We start from the raw sequence: 19,154 nt of genomic DNA, 5'->3' as shown, positions 1-19,154 counted from the left end.
AAAATTGATATAATGTTTGCCTCTACGGAGTTCTACCTCCTGTTGCTTACATAGCGTTTGGCTTTGGGAGTAAATGTTTCTGTTTTCCGGTAGATTTCAAGTTGAACGTAATTTGGAATTTTCAAGTTAAATAGTATATATTATTAGGTCATGTTTAAAAACAATTAGCAACGAACTAGTACATGCCAGCGCGTTTATTTGTTTTTAGTGGTGATGACTGAACCACTGCACGAACGCTGTCATTAGGGAGTTATGGTTGTGATCAACGTGCTGCGGTCGACGATTGTGCAGCCGGCGGAAGCGACCCCGAAGAGACGGTTGTGGCTCTCCAACCTGGATCTGGTGACGCCGCATCACCACACGCTGTTCGTCTTATTTTACCGTCCGGATGGGTCGGCCAACTTCTTTGACGCGGCGGTGCTGCGCGACGCGCTGTCCCAGGTGCTGGTGCCCTTCTATCCATGGCCGGGCGCTTGACTCGCGGTCAGGACGGTCGGATCGCGATCGATTGCAACGGTGAGGGGGTGCTGTTTGTGGAGGCGGATGCGGAGACGACGGTGGACGACTTCGGCGACTTCGCACCCACCAGGGAGCTGGAGCAGCTGATCCCAAAACTAAATGCAGACTACACCAACGGCATCTCCGCTTTCCCGCTTTTACTCCTCCAGGTAATTACCGCTTTCAGTCTACGACAACTTGAGACTAAAAAAAAAACGTAAATTTTATAAATAAATATTTTTTAAAAAAAGGGAATGATCTTTTTTTTTTTTTTGTATAGATATGATTTTAATTTTTTTTTTTTTTGAGAAATTTAAATGTATATTGTAAAGTAAGATTGGGAACCATCTCATTAGGTACATCTTCGGAAAGCCTAAGTTTCCACGGACTCTGGAGGTAAAAGATTAGGAACAACCCCGCTAGGTACATCATCGAAAAATCTAAGTCCTCACATACTTTTGAGGTGAAAATTTGAGAACAATCCTACTAGGTACACCCTTGAAACAATCTGACAGGAAGGGTGCCTTCTTAGAGGAGCATACTAAACCTCTACTGGTCTTCACACTCTACAACTTATGGGCGTTAGAGGAGCATCTCCACTAGAACACCTCCACAATAAGTTACCCAGACCAATGAGAACATCCCTCAGGGGAATATTTCTTCTAGGCTCTGCCTCTTCGACTACCCTCTTTTACTTTCTCCATTGGTGGTTTGCTTGCTAACAGTCCATCAGGAAACTTTGTCAAGCAGGCCATAGAAGTAATCTGAGGAGGAGTTTCCTCCCTTGCCATCTAGTTCCTGTCGTCGCATCATCTCCCTTGACTTTAACGGAAGTTATGTGGTCAACTAATCGAAGGTCAAACTCATAAAGACAGACTGCCATTTAGCACTTAGGGGTTCGTTCTTGATTCCTTACAGTAGGAAAAAGCAGGGCATGTCAAAACATGTCTTTAACACTAAAGCATAGTCCCCTGATGACGGAATGACCTCTTTCACATACCGCGTAAGGGAGATATGACAGGGGTGAGGGGGCACGAGAAACCAAGTTATATTTCTATAAAAAGCAACTTAAGTTCGAAGGAAGGGGAGCTATAAATTTGTCTTCTCATTCTTAACTTCTCTTCTTTGCTCCAATTCCAATAGAAGTCCTTCCTCTAACAGAAGACATCCAACCCACATCTGGTTAAAGTCCTTCACCGTATAAGGCCTATCTCTAATACCTCAAGTCTCTCCTAGAGGAAGGCATATTATTCATTCACTCAGTTGCTAACGTAAGCATCGGAGGGGCAAAGCTGACAACACCAAGCTTCACTCGTTGGTGTTTGATTTGGTGTCCAGGTCAACACCTAAGAGGGCTTCCGGTTGCAATCAGAGATATTGAGGTCATCGGAAGTTGAGGTTCTACTAGTGTGAACCCTTATGGAGGTGTTGCGGTAGAAAAAGAGGCTCTGTGCTGTGGAGGAGGAGATTCTAACTGCATCATTTCTAGCACTGCCTATGAGAATGGAGGACTGAGGCATGAGGATGGTGAGCATCAAGAGGACAATGAATGAGTGGCAGAGGAAAGGTCTTAGGCATCAAGGCCACCAGTTCCCCTAGTAGTAGAGGAGATCGCGGAGGGCCCCATTTCGTTGGAACAGCTAGCGCAGTTCATTCTATAGATCCCAGTGAGGCTGACTAGAAGGGGGTGAATAGCCCTGTAATTTACGATTAGAAATTTCTTTTGCTTTTGAAACTTAGTAAGGATGAGCACACGTTAGTTAAGAAAAAAAATAAATGCATAAAAATAAAGTAGGAGAAGACTTCGAGTTTACTTGGTTTGCAACTGAGGAGATTGTTAATCTAAGGCAGTGAAACCTCTAATAGAAAGTCTCCTTTGTTGAAGGCAGAGAAGCCTCTTATAGCAGTTACGCGCAAATGAAATGAAAACAAAACATGAAGTGAAATACAAGTGTGTTATATTGAACTTCGAGAACCTGAGATCTATTTATAACCCAATGGTCGAAACTAACTGTTTGCTAACGTGGCATATTCCAGGTGCTTGGACCTGGTTCGTGCACCTGGACTTGGTTTTTTTGATCCACTCTGTAATGGCTCTTCATCAACGAAGTTATCGATTTTCGGGTGCTTGGAAACAGTCAACTCAGGTTGACTTATCTGATCTCTTGGATGATTTTCCGGTCGTCCAAAGTTGAACTCACCTAAACCTAGCTTTGGCCTTCTCCTCGAATAATGTTTCTGCCTGGCTTCTCGTCTCTCGAAAGCATCATATGCGTCCTTCTCATCTGCCAGTGACTCTTTCACAGCTCCTCATCCCTCAGATGCACCAAGTCTGTCAACTCGCTTACTGTGCCATCATTCTCGCTTGTTGTCTCTTATGTTCCTAAGTCCCTGCACATTTAGACACAATACATCAAAACAAGAAAGCCTAACTTAACTAGATTGATCACATAAAACTCATCCGAGATACTTAAAATATCCCCCTTTTGATGTGCATTAACCCAAATTAAATTAGAGTTTAAATTTAATAAAAAATAATTTAAACAAATAAATCTGCAATTATTACAAGTGATAAATTTACAGTAAATTCAATAAAAATATTAAATTTTATATCTTCACCTTAACTTATTCCCTATTTTCTCCCACTTTAATCACATAAAAACATGTTACGAAAAATACGAAAAAAAATTAGAAAAATATTGAAATTTTTCTAGGAGGTTTAAACAGAATTTTGCAGTTATATGTCATGTTATCAAAATTAATTTTCAAAGAAATAATTTTTAATCAATTAATCCAAAGATTTTGGAAAAAAAAATTTAAAATTATTTTTAAGTGTCGAAAAATCTTGAATTTTTTTTCAATTACAATCATAATCATTTAAAAACATGATAAAATTTTAAGTTAGAACATTTTTATTTTAACCGTAATAAATATTATTAAACAGATAAAGATATTTTTAAAATTAAATATTTTTAAAATAGTCTTTGAGTTCTAAAAATCTGGTTGATTTTTCTACACATTCAAAATTCAACAGTAATTTTCTAAAAATCAGGTTCTTCAAAATTTATCTCTGAAAATTGTAAATTTAAAATTTCCTTTCTTAATAAAAATATTCATAAAAATTAGATAATCATCGAAAAATCTCAAAAATATTTCTATTAGCAAATAATATCTTTATTTTTCACAAAAAAAAAAAATCAATACAAAGTATGAAGAGAAATCATATGAAATACTTAATTTTATAAACAATGTTAAAAATTAATGCAAATTCAATTTAAAGCATGCATAAAAAATCAATTTTAATCTGACTACGCATGATTTGGGAACTCAAAATAAGTTTCTGCTTACTGTGTTTATCAAGTATTTTCTAGAAATATATTTTCTAGCTACTTTTGTAATTTAACCCCTATGATTCCTTCAATCATGTATCATTCGTTTTTAGTAATTCTATTTGCTCTTTTAGTTTTTTATTTTTATCAAAATCTTCTACCAGGCATTCATAGTCCTTCTACAGAAGAAACATGCATATAGAAATTAACCAACTGTTTTATCTAACCATTGAAGATTTCCCTACACCGCACTATCACTACGACACAAGAACATCCCTCAATAGACATGATATGAGCATTAAGGAACTAAATAATTTAACAGCAATGAACAAAACCTACTTATGCATAAATGATTAACCTACACCACATTGTCACACTATGATACAAGATCAATAATCATGCATAAATGAAACTAACAAAATGTAATAACAACAATCTATCATGCATAAGAACATAACACATAAATCAAACAAGAAAAGAAACTAAATTAACTAAACTCAATCTTCCACAATCAACCCCAATCCGACTACTCTTCGCTGTCACATGAAAAACCTGAATTTGGAACCACCAAAGCTGGTGGACAGTAACAGAAATTTTGGAAGTGCTTACTTCTACAATGACATGGATGAATCTTCCATCGAAGAATCACTCCAATGGGAATTGAAAGGAGGTGCAGAGATATTGTCCAATCCCGTCAATGATGCTCTCACCAGTGCAAACCACACTAAATTGAACAGGTTGGATGAAATCAGAAAAGGAACAGTATACAAGGAACTTGTTGTCGGAGAAGAGTGTTGAACAGCTGTCGCAGCTCATTGGGAAGACTTCTGTCTTCGCAAACCATGTCCACAAGGATTCTCAGTAGCGCTCGGTGCTGGATCTTAGAAGGTGGATTCGCTGGAGAAGTAGATGAACAACTGTCGCCCTCTTTATCCCCTGCCCATCCAAACCACATACGGAGAGGGGAGCTAAAAGAACGTCTGGAGGTACCGGACACATATGAGAACCACTTCAATGAGGTGAAGAAGATCGTAGCTCGCTGCTGCCGCCGCTTGCTGTGGAACCCTATCCCTTGCAACCACTCTAACAAGGTCAACAAAGAAGCCATGGGAGAAGGGGAAACACCGAAAAACTCTTCGGAGAGTTGAGCTTGATCGGGGGATGTCATCATCGTCGCTTGCAGCCGCCAGCACCGTTGTCGTTCGTCGCTGCTTGAAGAAGATTGGGAAGAAGAGGAATTGGGTGCATCAGGGGAGAAAACGTGAGGAAAGGGAAACATTAAGGGTGTGTTTGGTTCAAGTTATCATGTATAATCTTGGTTATGTGATTACCAAGTAATCACATAATCAAGGTTATGGGGAATAAAACATAACCAAATATTGTTTGGTTCAACCTAGGTAATGCAACAAAAACTTATTTGTTTGAAAGTTTTAATAAATAACCTAATTTAATATTTTACTATATTACCTTTAGTTACAAAACCAACCATATATATCTTCTAAACTCTATGTTTTTTTTATTTTTTATTTTTCACGTTTTCCTTTATTTTTGTGTGTTATTTATTTTTTTTATTTCTTTTTTTCCCCTTTTTTATTTTTTTTAAATTTTTTAAAGTTTTTTTAAAAAAAATTATTTTTTTTATATATTTTTTATTTTTTTACATTTTTTAAATTTTTTAATGTTTTTTCTATTTTTTAAATTTTTTATATATTTTTTAAATTTTTTTTACATTTTTTATGTTTTCTTAATTTTTTTTACATTTTTTCTATTTTCTATTTTTATGTTGTTATCTTTTTCCCATTTTTTATTATTTTTTTATGTTTTTCTAATTTTTAAATTTTTTAATATTTTTTACATTTTTTAAGTTTTTTATTTTATTTTTTATATTTTTTTCTTTACATTTTTCTTTTTTTTATCACATTTTCTTGTATTCAAGGTTATTTTGGACAAAAAAAATTTTGTTAACTCCTTAATCAAGAAAAACCTCAATTTTCCTAAGTTTTCCGATTTCGAATTACATGCCCCTTTTACTAACATGTCGAGCATGGAACATTACTCGAGAATCATTGATTATCTAAACAAACAGAGTCTTCATTGATAACCTTGGATGGATTACTAAGGTTATCAAGGATAACCCCCAACCAAACACACCCTAAAGTGAATGAGAAATGGTCGAGCCACTGTACCAAACCTAGAATTTCCCCTTTTAAGCTTCCACTTGAATCGGGCCCAATTGAACCAAACTAGAAATTGAACCGGACCAAGGAAGAGATTTTAAGGTTTTTTCTCATTTGAAGCTTTGGATTTGAGCTGTTGAAATTGGGTTTTGGATGAGGCTTTAGATTTGAGCTCCTTTCTCTCCTCCAAACCTTTGGCAAGTGAACCAAATAATCGCTTGGTCCAAACCGGTGTTCTTCTCCTCAATTATTTTCTCCATCAATTCCTACAAAACATAATATAATCAAATAATATTCAAAATACACATAAATGTACAAGAATTAAAATAACAAATATCCACTCTCATGAAACACACTAAAAAAATATAATTGGGCACATAAAAAGATAGAAACACCGAGTTATAACAATAAAATAAAATGTTCAAATATCGGTTATCAATGTTCCAAGGTAGTCCTAGTTGCCTTCCCTTAGAGTTTTGCATATCATAAGCTCCCAAACTCAGCTTGTGACTAACCCGATAAGGCCCTCCTCACTGGGGCTTCATCTTACCCATGTCTCCCATAAGCTTGAATTTCTTACGGATAAAGTCATCGACTTGAAAGGTGCAGGAGATGACTCCTTTGTTATAGGTCTGACACATTTGTTATCGGTAGGTTGTGAGCTGAGTGACTGTCTTTTCTCTTGTTTCACTTATTAGGTCGAGCTCAAGTAGTTGTTTGTCAGGATTGTTGTGGTCCTAGGTGCTTACCCGAGCAGACTCCATGCCGATCTCAACAAGAATGACTACTTCCCCACCATAGACCGGATGAATAGGTGTCACCCGGTGCTCCCCTGAGGAGTTGTTGGGTAGGACTAGAGGATGCTCAACAACTAGTTATTTAACCCAATTTCCTCTTACATGGTCTAGCTTGACCTTAAGCCCTTAGATAATCTCCTGATTAACAAATTAAGTTTGCCCATTGCTCTCAGAAAAGGCAAAAGAGGAGAAGGCATGTTGAATACCTCGCACCACTTCTTGAGCTTGCCCCCCTGAAACTGATAACCATTGTCAGAGACAAATCTAGAGGGAAGGTCACACCAATAGATGATGTTTTTCCAAAGGAACTTGATCGCTACGTCTTCTGTGATCTGAACCAAGGGCTCAATGTCCTCCTATTTGGAGAAATAGTCGACCACCATCAGGAGGAACTTTTTTTGGTTCGGTCGTAATGAAAAGGGCCAATAATGTCTATTCTTCACTGATCGAAGGTGAAAGAGGTAGTAGATGCCTTTAGAAATTCTATGAAATGTCGAGGGTGACCTTAATGCTTCTGTCATTTGATGCAGGTGTTGACGAGTCGTGCTGTGTCATTCTATAAGGTTGGTCAGAAGTAACCTGCCAGTAGAATCTTCACATAGATGGTTTGACCACCCACATGATTTCCACAGTAGTATTGATGAATCTCCCGCATGTAGTAGTCGACATCCTAGTAGTCATTTGATCTTCTTTGAACTCGCCTACTAGTTCGTTCACTAGGAATAGAGATGACAATTTTACCCGAACCCGATAGAGGATCCGATATCCGACCCGAATGGAGTAGGGTATGGAGGGATTATCAATACCCGATACCCGACCCGAATATCCGATTAAATAAGATATATACATATATTAAAGAAAATTTTCTTTTTCAAAAATCAATTTACTATTTTTATTGATATTAAGAGGAGAGTATATAGATGTTTAATCTATTTTTTAAAATTATATATATTTTTTTAATAGGATGTTAATTTTAATATATTTTTATTGAATGATAATAGTTGGATAGAAAGAAAAAAATTATAACTATAGAAGATATCCGATCTTTTAATGGGTATGAGTATACCCATCGGAGATCCTATACCTGATGGGTATGAGTATGGAGGATATAGAATCTGACCCGAACCCGATCCATTGTCATCCCTAACTAGGAACTTGACCTTTTGATGGTAGGTGGACACCATAATTCGGAACGAACTCAAGATGGATCACCCCAAGATAATGTTATAGGTGGAAGGAGCTTCTACACTACCTCCTAAGATCATGCTGATAGTATGTTAGCGAGGGGGACCCTCCCTGGCGAGTTCAGGATAGGTATCTTGCTGAAGTCGTGCTTTCTCTTGAGACCTCCTTGATGACGAGTCCGTTCGAGGGCCTATCTGGCGGTTAGAGTTGTCGGCCAGGTATATTTAACTGAAGATTGATGAGAGGGTACCGGGGTAATCTTCTGTCATGCAGTCGAGACTAGGTGGCTCAACAAAGGTCTCTAGCATATCGATGGCATTCATGAGTGAAATGCCCATGCGACCGATGGAAGGCGCAGAAATGACTAGACTTCTCTAGGAGTGGTCAGCCCGACTCGACAGCTAAGGTTGGTGTTGGAGCAATCTCAATGGTCTGTGCGACCATGTGTTTTGGTGTTTGGGCAAAGGGTTTAAGTTAGGATTATCCTCGTTATTTGATATGTGTATGTGAGTGTGCGGGTTTGCAGGATACACATGTGATTCAACTTGATGGCTTCGGGCCCGGTGAAGGATGGAGCATCCGAGGGACCGTGGACAAGGCAGCAAGGACAAGGGCCGAGGGAAGCAACTTCGAGGCATATGCGAAGGATGACATTGTGGATGAGCCGCGGGCTTGGATGCATCCGAGGGGCGAGAGCTAAAGGAAGTATGATTGAAGGCAAGAGGTCAAAGCTGCAAAGAAGAGTCAGGTGAGTCGTGAGGGTCCGAGTGTTGAGAGAAATGTACTCGGGATGGGAACCCTAGGTATAAGGTTGTACCAGTCGATTGGTACTGGGATCAATCGACTGGTGGTGAGCACAGAAACTCTCTGTGCCCGAAATGGCTGGGATCAGTCAACTGGTCCTGGGACCAGTCGACTGGTAGATAGCCGTTGGCATGCCGTTGGGCTGACACCAGTCGACTGGTGCAAGGACTAGTCGACTGGTAATGGGCAAATTAGCTTGCTGATTTCTTCTAAGCTCTATAAGAAGGAGCTTGGGATGGCCGGCCAAGGTGACGAAATTGGACTTGGTTAAAGTCTAATTAGTAGTCTATAAGTGCTCAAGAGTTTCCCTTGTGTCCAAGAGGTATTGGTGACTTTGTGGTGAGGTTTCTCCACCCACAAGGAGGTTTGAGCTAGCCGGAGTTTGCCGGGGACTAATCCACCAACGGATTGAGGGATCGTCTACCTTACGGATAGCCGTGGAGTAGGAGCAAGCTATCTCCAAACCACGTTACATCGACGTGTTAGCAATTTGCTTATTCTTTCTTAGTCTTTGTATTTCCTTTAGTGTTTAGCTTGTTTGTTTTGTTTGTATTCCGCTGCGTAAGCTAACAAGTGTAGGAAGAAGCAAGTATTTGGGGGTGTCGTCTATCCAACCCCCCTTCAAGCCGGCCACCGATCTCCAACAAGTGGTATCAGAGCAAGGTCGCTCTCCATTGGACTAACCGCCAATGAAGCAAAGATGACCGGCTTAATTGAACCACCAAATCTTGAAGGTAGAGGCTTATGGGACATCACATATTGGATGATGAAGATGGACGTCTTTTTCGACATGGATTGGGACACCATAATGGTCGTCAAAGAGCCGTTCGAAGTCCCGTAGAACAAGAAAGGGAAGAAGCTCCGACCACGACATTGGACGGAGGAGCAAACCTCACGGTCAAAGGCAAACGACAAGGTAATATCTATATTAATTGATATTTTTCCTAATGAGGTGATGAGCCGTGTAGGTAAATATGAGAATGCTCATGATTTGTGGAACAAGATAAAGAAGGTCCAATGGGAAGAACCTATGCCTACACAAGAAGAAGAAGAGCCCAAGGAGATGGGCTTAATGGCTCAAGATGAGGAGGAGCAACCGGAAGGTGACGAGCACTCAACTTTCGAAGAGGAGAAGGATAAAGAAATGTCATCCACTAGTGTGGATGAGGATACATCCTCAAAGGTTGAAGAAGAATCCAAGACAAGTGAAGAAGAAGAAGAAGTCTTGGAAATCAACCTAGTGAGCACCTCCACCGAAGCAAAATCAAAAGATCACATTGTGTGCTTCGGGCGCAATGAAAGGGGGCACTACAAAAGTAGATGTCCTATGGGTATGAATAAGGTATCTCCTAAACTCAATTCAATTCATTTTGAATCTAATTTGAGTTGTAGGAAGAAGAAGGAAAAAAAGCACATAGTGCGCTTCACGTGTGGTGAGCGGGGTCATTACCACACAAGATGCTCAAGGAAGGGAGAGTTTAAAAAGTTAGAGCATTTGAAGAAATGGGAGAAGAAGAGAAGCAAGAGTTAAGGGGGAGCTCCAAAGTTAAAGGGTAAGGTAAACCCTAGTTTAAATTTGAAGTCAAATTTAAATTCCTCCATGCATGCTAGGAAAAATAATATTAATCATTATATGCCCATACAAAATTTTAGTTTCAAATATCATGATAGGAGTAGGGTAAATGTCGATCAAAATCCTAGGAAATCTATGCATGATAAATCTAGAAATAATAGACCTAAGGAGACCCAAGACATTAATCCCAAGAAGGGGAGACATATGCCTAGAAAAAAGGGTAGGTCTAGGAATGTCCAAGGTGGACATGTTGACTCTAGGTTTAGAAACCTAGAAAGGGAAAATCAAGCTTTAAAGACAAAACTTAATAAGTTGGAGAAAACCCTAGAAAGATTCAATGTAGGATCTAAGAGTTTAGGTATGGTGTTGGGTAATCAAAGACCCAACAATGATAGTGTTGGAACCCCAAGGTTGTTTTTGTGTGATCAACAAGTTAAGTTAGGTCCTGCGTTGTTTCTAACCTTGTGTCTAAGTGTGCAGGAGCTTAGGAACACAGGTAGTCGAGCGGAAGACGCAGCTAGCGAGAAGGACGGCAGTCCGAGGGACGAGGTGTTGCGGAAGAGTACACCGGCGGACGAGAAGGAAGCGCGCGGTGGTTCCGAGGGACGAAAGCCGGAGCGGAAGATTGCTCGGGGAGCAAGAGACGCAGCTAGCGAGAAGGTTGACGACCGAGGGACGAAGACTGCGGATGAGTACGCTGGCGGACGAGAAGGAAACACGCGGCAATTCCGAGGGACGAGAAGCCGGAGGGAAGCCCGCTTGAGAAGACCGGAAGTTGAGTTCGGGTGAGCCCTTTTCCGGATGGCAGAGATCACCCAAGTAAGCGGATCCGGAGCGGAAGACCCGGACTGAGGCGGGACTAAAACGTAGCAGAGGTCCCGGACGCAAAAGTCAACCAGAGTTGACTTTTTGCTCCGGGGCGCCCTGAACGTGAAGTTTGACCAGAACGCGTCTTTCGCGTTCTGGACGTTGGGGGATAAAGTTTTATCCCCCCCCCCCAGGGCGCCCGGAACCCTTCTAGGCGTCCTGACCAAGACTATAAATATAGCCTTAGTTCAGAAGCTGTCAATCAACTGAGAACTCAAGCATTTTTTCTACACTTGTACGCTTTTCTGTTTTAAGCTTCTATTGTGCGCTTCATTGCTGTAAAAGGTTTCTCCGCCTGAAGGAGATACTAGTGCTACGCTTTCTTGGATTAACAATCTTCCCAGTTGTAACCAAGTAAATCTCGGTGTGCCTTTTACTTTTCTGCTTTTATTTATTTCTCTTATTTTACAAGTGTTAGTTTAAGAGTTCGAGAAGGGTGTTTGCGTTTTGATTTTTGCAGGGCTATTCAACCCCCCCTTCTAGCCGGCCCAACGGTCCTACAAGTGGTATCAGAGCCAAGACGCTTCAGGAGGACTAACCGCCAATCGAAGCAAAGATAATGGCCGGACCAAGCATCCATCCGCCGAAATATGGAGGAGATTTCGCTACGTGGAAGAATCTGATGCAGGTATTTTTTACCACAGACTTTGAATTAACTTTAACAATGGAATCTGGTTTTGTAGCTCCAGAAGGTAAGGAAAAATGTCAATGGACAAAAAAGGAGCAGGCTGAATTCGTGGCGAACGACAAAGCAGAATACCATCTGCTAAGCGTTCTTCCACCTCAAGAAGTCAACAGAATCGGACAATACCACTCTGCAAAGGAACTTTGGGAAAAGTTCCTCGAGCTGCACGAAGGGACTTCCGAAGCCAAGCTCGCTAGAAGAGATCTGCTTTGGAATCAGCTCACCAGCCTGCAACTTGGGGAAGATGAGACAGTCGTGCACTTGCACTCGAGAATCAAAGAGATCATCACCGGACTATCGAATCTCGGAGAAACGGTAAGTAACCGAGATTCGATAAGGTACGCACTAAATTCATTTCCTAGAAATTCAAAATGGGCATCACTAGTAGATTCCTTTTATATTTCTAAAGATTTAGAAAATATCTCGTTAGAAGAATTTTTTTCTACTTTTGAAGTGCATGAGTCAAGATGTGCAGGAATGAAGGAGCCCAAGAATAACGTCGCCCTCAAAGCTTCGAGAGACGAACCAGAGTCGGAATCCTCTCTCGATGACGAGGAAATGGTAATGATGGTAAGAAGATTCAAGAAGCTTTGTAAATCCAGATCTACTAACCATCCACAGGGGAAGAAGAAAAGGGCGATCCGCTGCTACCACTGCGACGAAGAAGGGCACGTCAAGGACAATTGCCCCAAGCTGAAGAACAACAACAAGGAAAAGGGTAAGAAGCCTATCCAAAAGCGAAAATCCCTAAAGGCGACGTGGGATGATACGTCGTCGGAGTCGGAAGTCGAGGCATTCTCCGGACTTGCTCTAATGGTAAGTCATCAAGACGACGACTGCGAGTCAAGCTCTTCCGAAATGAGCATCGAGAGCATCGATGAAGGGGGAGCTTCGTCAGAGGAAAGCAGTAGTTCAGGGGGAGACACGGAAAACGAACTCGACAAGGTAAGTCAGGTACGTTCACTTCCTCCCGATAAACTTTATAAATTTGTTAAGTTATTAACTAAAGACTGCTGTAAATTAGAAAAAGAAATAAAAAATTTAAAAATAATCTTAGTTAAATCCTGCCCTCTAGAAGAATTAGATAAATCAAAATTGGAAAATGAAAAATTGAAACTTGAAAATAATGATTTGAAAATTCAAGTAGATAATTTGAAAAACCATGCATGTTCATCTAATTCTAGAAAATTTAAAAATTTAAATTGGTATTATAGATATCACCCGGGACAAATTAAGAATATCTCTAGAAAATATGTCCCTAAGAAATTTTTAATCAATCCAGTAGGCTGGAACCTTTATTGGGTTCCTAAATCTTGCTTAGTCTAAGTTTTAAAATTAAAATTAAAATTAGCGCTTTTCAGTGAGAAAATTAAACAATGAATTTCTCTATGAGGTTTTGTCTAAGGAAGTGGTTGTTGCTCCAATAACCAAGAAGGCCTAGTGCCTCGCCACGACCTGGAAGCCAAAATATTGAAATAAATGTTTAATTAACTTTCTGTCAAAGCATTAAAATTAGAATTAATTAATTCTTTCAAAGTTTAAAAAAAACATTTTTTCAAAATATTTTTATAATCAGAAAAATACTTTTTGCCAAAGTCAAATTTTCACTTAGAAAAATTCTCAAAGTTTTCACTTAGAAAAATTTTCTGCTTAAGTTACTTAGAAAAATTCTCATTTTTTGTTAATTTAGAAAAATTTTCATAAGACAATTTTGTTTAAGTTAAAAGACCATTTTGAAATTGAAAGTCTTTAAGAAATTTTTTTTACTCTAAGTCTTTAACCCTTAGTTCTTTTTAAACCCCATTTTTTTGTGATCAAAGGGAGAGAAGAATTAGTATAAGTCTAGGGGGAGGTAGAAATTGAAAATTGAAAATTTTTGAAATTTAATTTTGTTGCACATTATTGCAATAAATTGTTTTAATTTTATGTCTAGTTTTGACCCTAGCTTAACTTGGGTTGATCACACCAAAAAGGGGGAGATTGTTGGAACCCCAAGGTTGTTTTTGTGTGATCAACAAGTTAAGTTAGGTCCTGCGTTGTTTCTAACCTTGTGTCTAAGTGTGCAGGAGCTTAGGAACACAGGTAGTCGAGCGGAAGACGCAGCTAGCGAGAAGGACGGCAGTCCGAGGGACGAGGTGCTGCGGAAGAGTACACCAGCGGACGAGAAGGAAGCGCGCGGTGGTTCCGAGGGACGAAAGCCGGAGCGGAAGATTGCTCGAGGAGCAAGAGACGCAGCTAGCGAGAAGGTCGACGACCGAGGGACAAAGACTGCGGATGAGTACACTAGCGGACGAGAAGGAAACACGCGGCAATTCCGAGGGACGAGAAGCCAGAGGGAAGCCCGCTTGAGAAGACCGGAAGTTGAGTTCGGGTGAGCCCTTTTCCGGATGGCAGAGATCACCCAAGTAAGCGGATCCGGAGCGGAAGACCTGGACCGAGGCGGGACTAAAACGTAGCAGAGGTCCCGGACGTAAAAGTCAACCAGAGTTGACTTTTTGCTCCGGGGCGCCCGGAACGTGAAGTTTGACCAGAACGCGTCTTTCGCGTTCTGGACGTTGGGGGATAAAGTTTTAGTCCCCCCAGGGCGCCCGGAACCCTTCCAGGCGCCCCGACCAAGACTATAAATATAGCCTTGGTCCAGAAGTTGTCAATCAACTGAGAACTCAAGCATTCTTTCTACACTTATACGCTTTTCTGTTTTAAGCTTCTATTGTGCGCTTCATTGCTGTAAAAGGCTTCTCCTCCTGAAGGAGATACTAGTGCTACGCTTTCTTGGATTAACAACCTTCCCGGTTGTAACCAAGTAAATCTCGGTGTGCCTTTTACTTTTCTGCTTTTATTTATTTCTCTTATTTTACAAGTGTTAGTTTAAGAGTTCGAGAAGGGTGTTTGCGTTTTGATTTTTGCAGGGCTATTCAACCCCCCCTTCTAGCCGGCCCAACGGTCCTACAAATAGATCGGGTCTAGGATACCGATCTAGTGTCTCCAATGCTAAGGGAAAGTCTTATGATAGGGTTGCATATAACTATAGCAAGGAGAAGTCAATAAATGGAAAGGGAAAGACATTTAATGGTAAGAAGAAATTAACCAAGGACAAGGTGCCCAAGGTTAAGAAGCTTAGGTTTGTAGGCCAAGTGTCACCGGATGTGCACCGATGTGGCCTAGCGATTGTGGATGCGATTGTGGATGAGTCACCTAGGGAGGTGACTAAGGTTAAGAGCTCTAGGGGAAGCTCAAAGAGTCAATTTGGGACCCATGGTAAATGGATCTCAAGTGGGTACTACTTGGGATTCTAGATGGGTTATGGAATGTGCCAAAAGGTTTGAAGACGGTTTTGAGTCTCAACATTAGTGATTTGGCACAATTGAATTATGTTTCATGCTTAGAAATATGACATTGGTGTCATATAGCATGATAATTGATTTTGGATGTATAGATGTCATATAAACTAATGCTAGAGATGCATTGTGGGTTGGTATGGGCAAATACATCAAGACGAAGTAAAAACTAGGACTTTAGGTCAAGGTTCAATTGAACCATTTAGCTAGTTTTGGATTTTGTGTCAATCTTGGGATTGGTGATAGATACATTTTGTAACGTATTTTTTCCAAATAGACAAGGGTATAATAGACCTCTCCATAAAATTTGGAGATTTTTAGAGGTCTATGAAATTTCTGGTGCATTTCTGAAGTTGGCCTGAATAGACTGATTTTTACAGAAATAGGGTACCAGTCGATTGGTGCAGATACCAGTTGACTGGTAACAGTATTTTTTGACCACATAATGCTTCTGTAAGGTTGTGTCGAAGGGGTCAGTCGACTGGTACCAAAGGGCAGTCGACTGATACCAGCCTGAAAGTATTTTTAGCACTGTTTTTTATCGTGCCAACTTGTTTAAATGTATGAGATCCATGGGGGATAAATACATAAGTTTAGGGTCAATTTAGACGACAAGTTTTCAACAATTAGGATATTGTTGGAGAGCTTTTTGTTGGTGCAATATTCCCTAGGTCAAGGTTAACCTGGTTGACTGAGTTTGAATTGACTCAAACTCGAGTCTTGATGTTTGGGTTTCGATGTTTGACAATACATGGAAACAAGACATGGAAATTGCAGGTGCAATTGTTTATGTGGTTAGATTGTGAAAGAAAGTCAAGTAGGTCAAGGTTGACTGGATACTTGACTGGAAAATCCTGGTGAGTGAAGCCAAGTGAAAATTCTAACTGGATGTTAGGAAGACTGGAAAATCCTAGTGAGTGAAGCTAGGTGAAAGTCCCGGTGAGTGAAGCCGGACAGCTGAAAAGACCTAGTGAGTGAAGCTAGGCAGTATGGAAAGTCCTGGTGAGTGAAGCCAGGCAAATGAGAAAGACCTAGTGAGTGAAGCTAAACAGAAGGAAAGTCCCGGTGAGTGAAGTCGGGCAGCTGAAAAGACCTAGTGAGTGAAGCTAGGCAGTATGGAAAGACCTAGTGAGTGAAGTTAGGCAGAAGGAAAGTCCTGGTGAGTGAAGCCAGGCACAGGAAATCCAGATGAATCAAGTTTGATCAGACATCTGGTGTTGGGAAGCCCAAGTAGGTCAAAGGGATTGACTGGATACTTTGCACGGAAAATTTAGGTGGATTAAGGTTAATCGGACACCTGGTGGAGATAAGTCCAAGTGGGTCAAGGATGACCGGACACTTGGCACGAGGAGAAAAGTCCAAGTGGGTCAAAGGGATTGACCGAACACTTGGTGAGGGAGTTCTAGCAAGTCAAGGGTGACCAGATGCTAGGCATGATATACCAACAGGTCATGGTTGACCGGATGTTGGTTTAGGGGACTTTGGACTTGTTTTTGGGTAAAAACAAGAGCTGGATCGATCAGCCGATCGATTGGCTCATGCCCAATCGATCGGCCGATCGATTGGGAGAGTCCCCGCGAAGTGTCGATGTTGGAGCAATCCCAATGGTCTGTGCGACCATGTGTTTTGGTGTTTGGGCAAAGGGTTTAAGTTAGGATTACCCTCGTTATTTGATATGTGTATGTGAGTGTACGAGTTTGCAGGATACACATGTGATTCAACTTGATTGCTTCGGGCCCGGTGAAGGATGAAGCATCCGAGGGACCGTGGACAAGGCAACAAGGACAAGGGCCGAGGGAAGCAACTTCGAGGCATATGCGAAGGATGACATTGTGGATGAGCCGCGAGCTTGGATGCATCCAAGGGACGAGAGCTAAAGGAAGTAGGATTGAAGGCAAGAGGTCAAAGCTGCAAAGAAGAGTCAAGTGAGTCGTGAGGGTCCGAGTGCCGAGAGAAATGTACTCGGGATGGGAACCCTAGGTATAAGGTTGTACCAGTCGATTGGTACTGGGATCAGTCGACTGGTGGTGAGCATAGAAACTCTCTGTGCCCGAAATGGCTCGGATCAGTCAACTGGTCCTGGGACCAGTCGACTGGTAGATAGCCGTTGGCATGCCGTTGGGCTGACACCAGTCGACTGGTGCAAGGACCAGTCTACTGGTAACGGGCAAATTAGCTTGCTGATTTCTTCCAAGCTTTATAAGAAGGAGCTTGGGATGGCCGGCCAATGTGACGAAATTGGACTTGGTTAAAGTCTAATTAGTAGTCTACAAGTGCTCAAGAGTTTCCCTTGTGTCCAAGAGGTCTTGGTGACTTTGTGGTGAGGTTTCTCCACCCACAAGGAGGTTTGAGCTAGCAGGAGTTTGCTGGGGACTAATCCACCGGCGGATTGAAGGATCGTCCACCTTACGGACAACCGTGGAGTATGAGCAAGCTATCTCCGAACCACGTTATATCGACGTGTTAGCGGTTTGCTTATTCTTTCTTAGTCTTTGTATTTCCTTTAGTGTTTAGCTTGTTTGTTTTGTTTGTATTCCGCTGCGCAAGCTAACAAGTGTAGGAAGAAGTGAATATTTGGGAGTGCCGTCTATCTTGTTGGTGCAACATCCCTCAGGTCAAGGTTGACCTGGTTGACCAAGCTGAGTCTTGGTTTGAGTTTAGATGTTTGACAATAAGATGTTAATTGAAGAAGAGTCAAGTAGGTCAAGGTTGACCGAATACTTGACTGGGAAGTCCTAACTGGGATGTTAGGCAGAAGGAAAATCCTGGTGAGTGAAGCCAGGTGAAAGACCTAGTGAGTGAAGCTAGGCAGATGGAAAACCCTAGTGAGTGAAGCTAGGTGAAAGTCCTGGTAAGTGAAGCCAGGTGAAAGACCTAGTGAGTGAAGCTAGGCAAATGGAAAACCCTAGTGAGTGAAGCTAGGTGAAAGTCCTGGTAAGTGAAGTCAGGTGAAAGACCTAGTGAGTGAAGCTAGGCAGATGGAAAACCCTAGTGAGTGAAGCTAGGTGAAAATCCTGGTGAGTGAAGCCAGGCAAGGGAAAATCCAGATGGATCAAGGATGATCGGACATCTGGTGTTGGGAAGTCCAAGTAGGTCAAAGGATTGACTGGATACTTGGCACGAGGAAATACAGATAGGTCAAAGGGATTGACCAGACATCTGAATAGGAAAGTCCAAGTAGGTCAAGGGAGTGACCAGATACTTGGCATGACGAGAAAAGTCCAAGTGGGTCAAAGGAATTGACCGGACACTTGGTGGGAAGTCCTGGCAGGTCAAGGGAGTGACCAGATGCTAGGCATGATGTACCAACAGGTCAAGGATGACCGGATGTTGGTTTGGGAGTCTTGGAACTTGGTTTTGGGCAAAAACCAAGTGCTGGATCGATCAGGGGATCGATCCAGGAGCTGGATCGATCAGTGGATCGATCGAGGCTTTTCCCAGCGGCCCTCTGTACGCGGAAAGCCTGCAATCGATCCGTGGATCGATCCAGGATGTCCAATCGATCGTGGATCGATCGGAGTTTCTGATAATCGCCCGGGAGCTCTGATTTCAGCACTTAGGCGCTGCGATCCGTGGATCGATCCAAAGCCTCCCCGATCGATTGGGAACATTTGAATCGATCGGGTTCCGACCGTTGGCGTCGATTTAAGCTGCAGGCGTGCGATGGCTGCGGCAGAACCTCTCCGATTCACTCCAGATCTTTCGCCAACTTCTCCACAGCGCTCTCAAAGATCAGATCGCCAGTTCTTGAAGGATCTTGGAAGCTTTCCAAGTCAAGAGGCGGATCAAAGACAAGAAGAGAAGCTAGGGTTAGGGTTTTCTGTACTCATTGTAAGCTTTGCGCTTGTATTTAGTTTCCCTTTCCTTTCTTCTTGTACTGAGAGTCTTGTAGGGCTTCTCC

General features: G+C 41.6%; 1 protein-coding gene across 1 annotated transcript; it reads left to right on the top strand.

The window, feature by feature from the left end:
- Positions 1-252: 252 nt before the first annotated feature.
- Positions 253-1,266, top strand: LOC122054778 (shikimate O-hydroxycinnamoyltransferase-like). Its single transcript, XM_042616212.1, has 3 exons — positions 253-441; positions 489-668; positions 1,165-1,266. Exons 1-3 carry the CDS (start codon positions 253-255, stop codon positions 1,264-1,266), a joined length of 471 nt encoding a protein of 156 aa, XP_042472146.1.
- Positions 1,267-19,154: the final 17,888 nt, after the last annotated feature.

Source organism: Zingiber officinale, chromosome 3B (genome assembly GCF_018446385.1).
Source record: "Zingiber officinale cultivar Zhangliang chromosome 3B, Zo_v1.1, whole genome shotgun sequence".
Taxonomy (NCBI): Eukaryota; Viridiplantae; Streptophyta; class Magnoliopsida; order Zingiberales; family Zingiberaceae; genus Zingiber; species Zingiber officinale.
The sequence above is the reverse complement of the archived record's forward strand: the minus strand, read 5'-3'. Positions and strand labels throughout refer to the sequence as shown.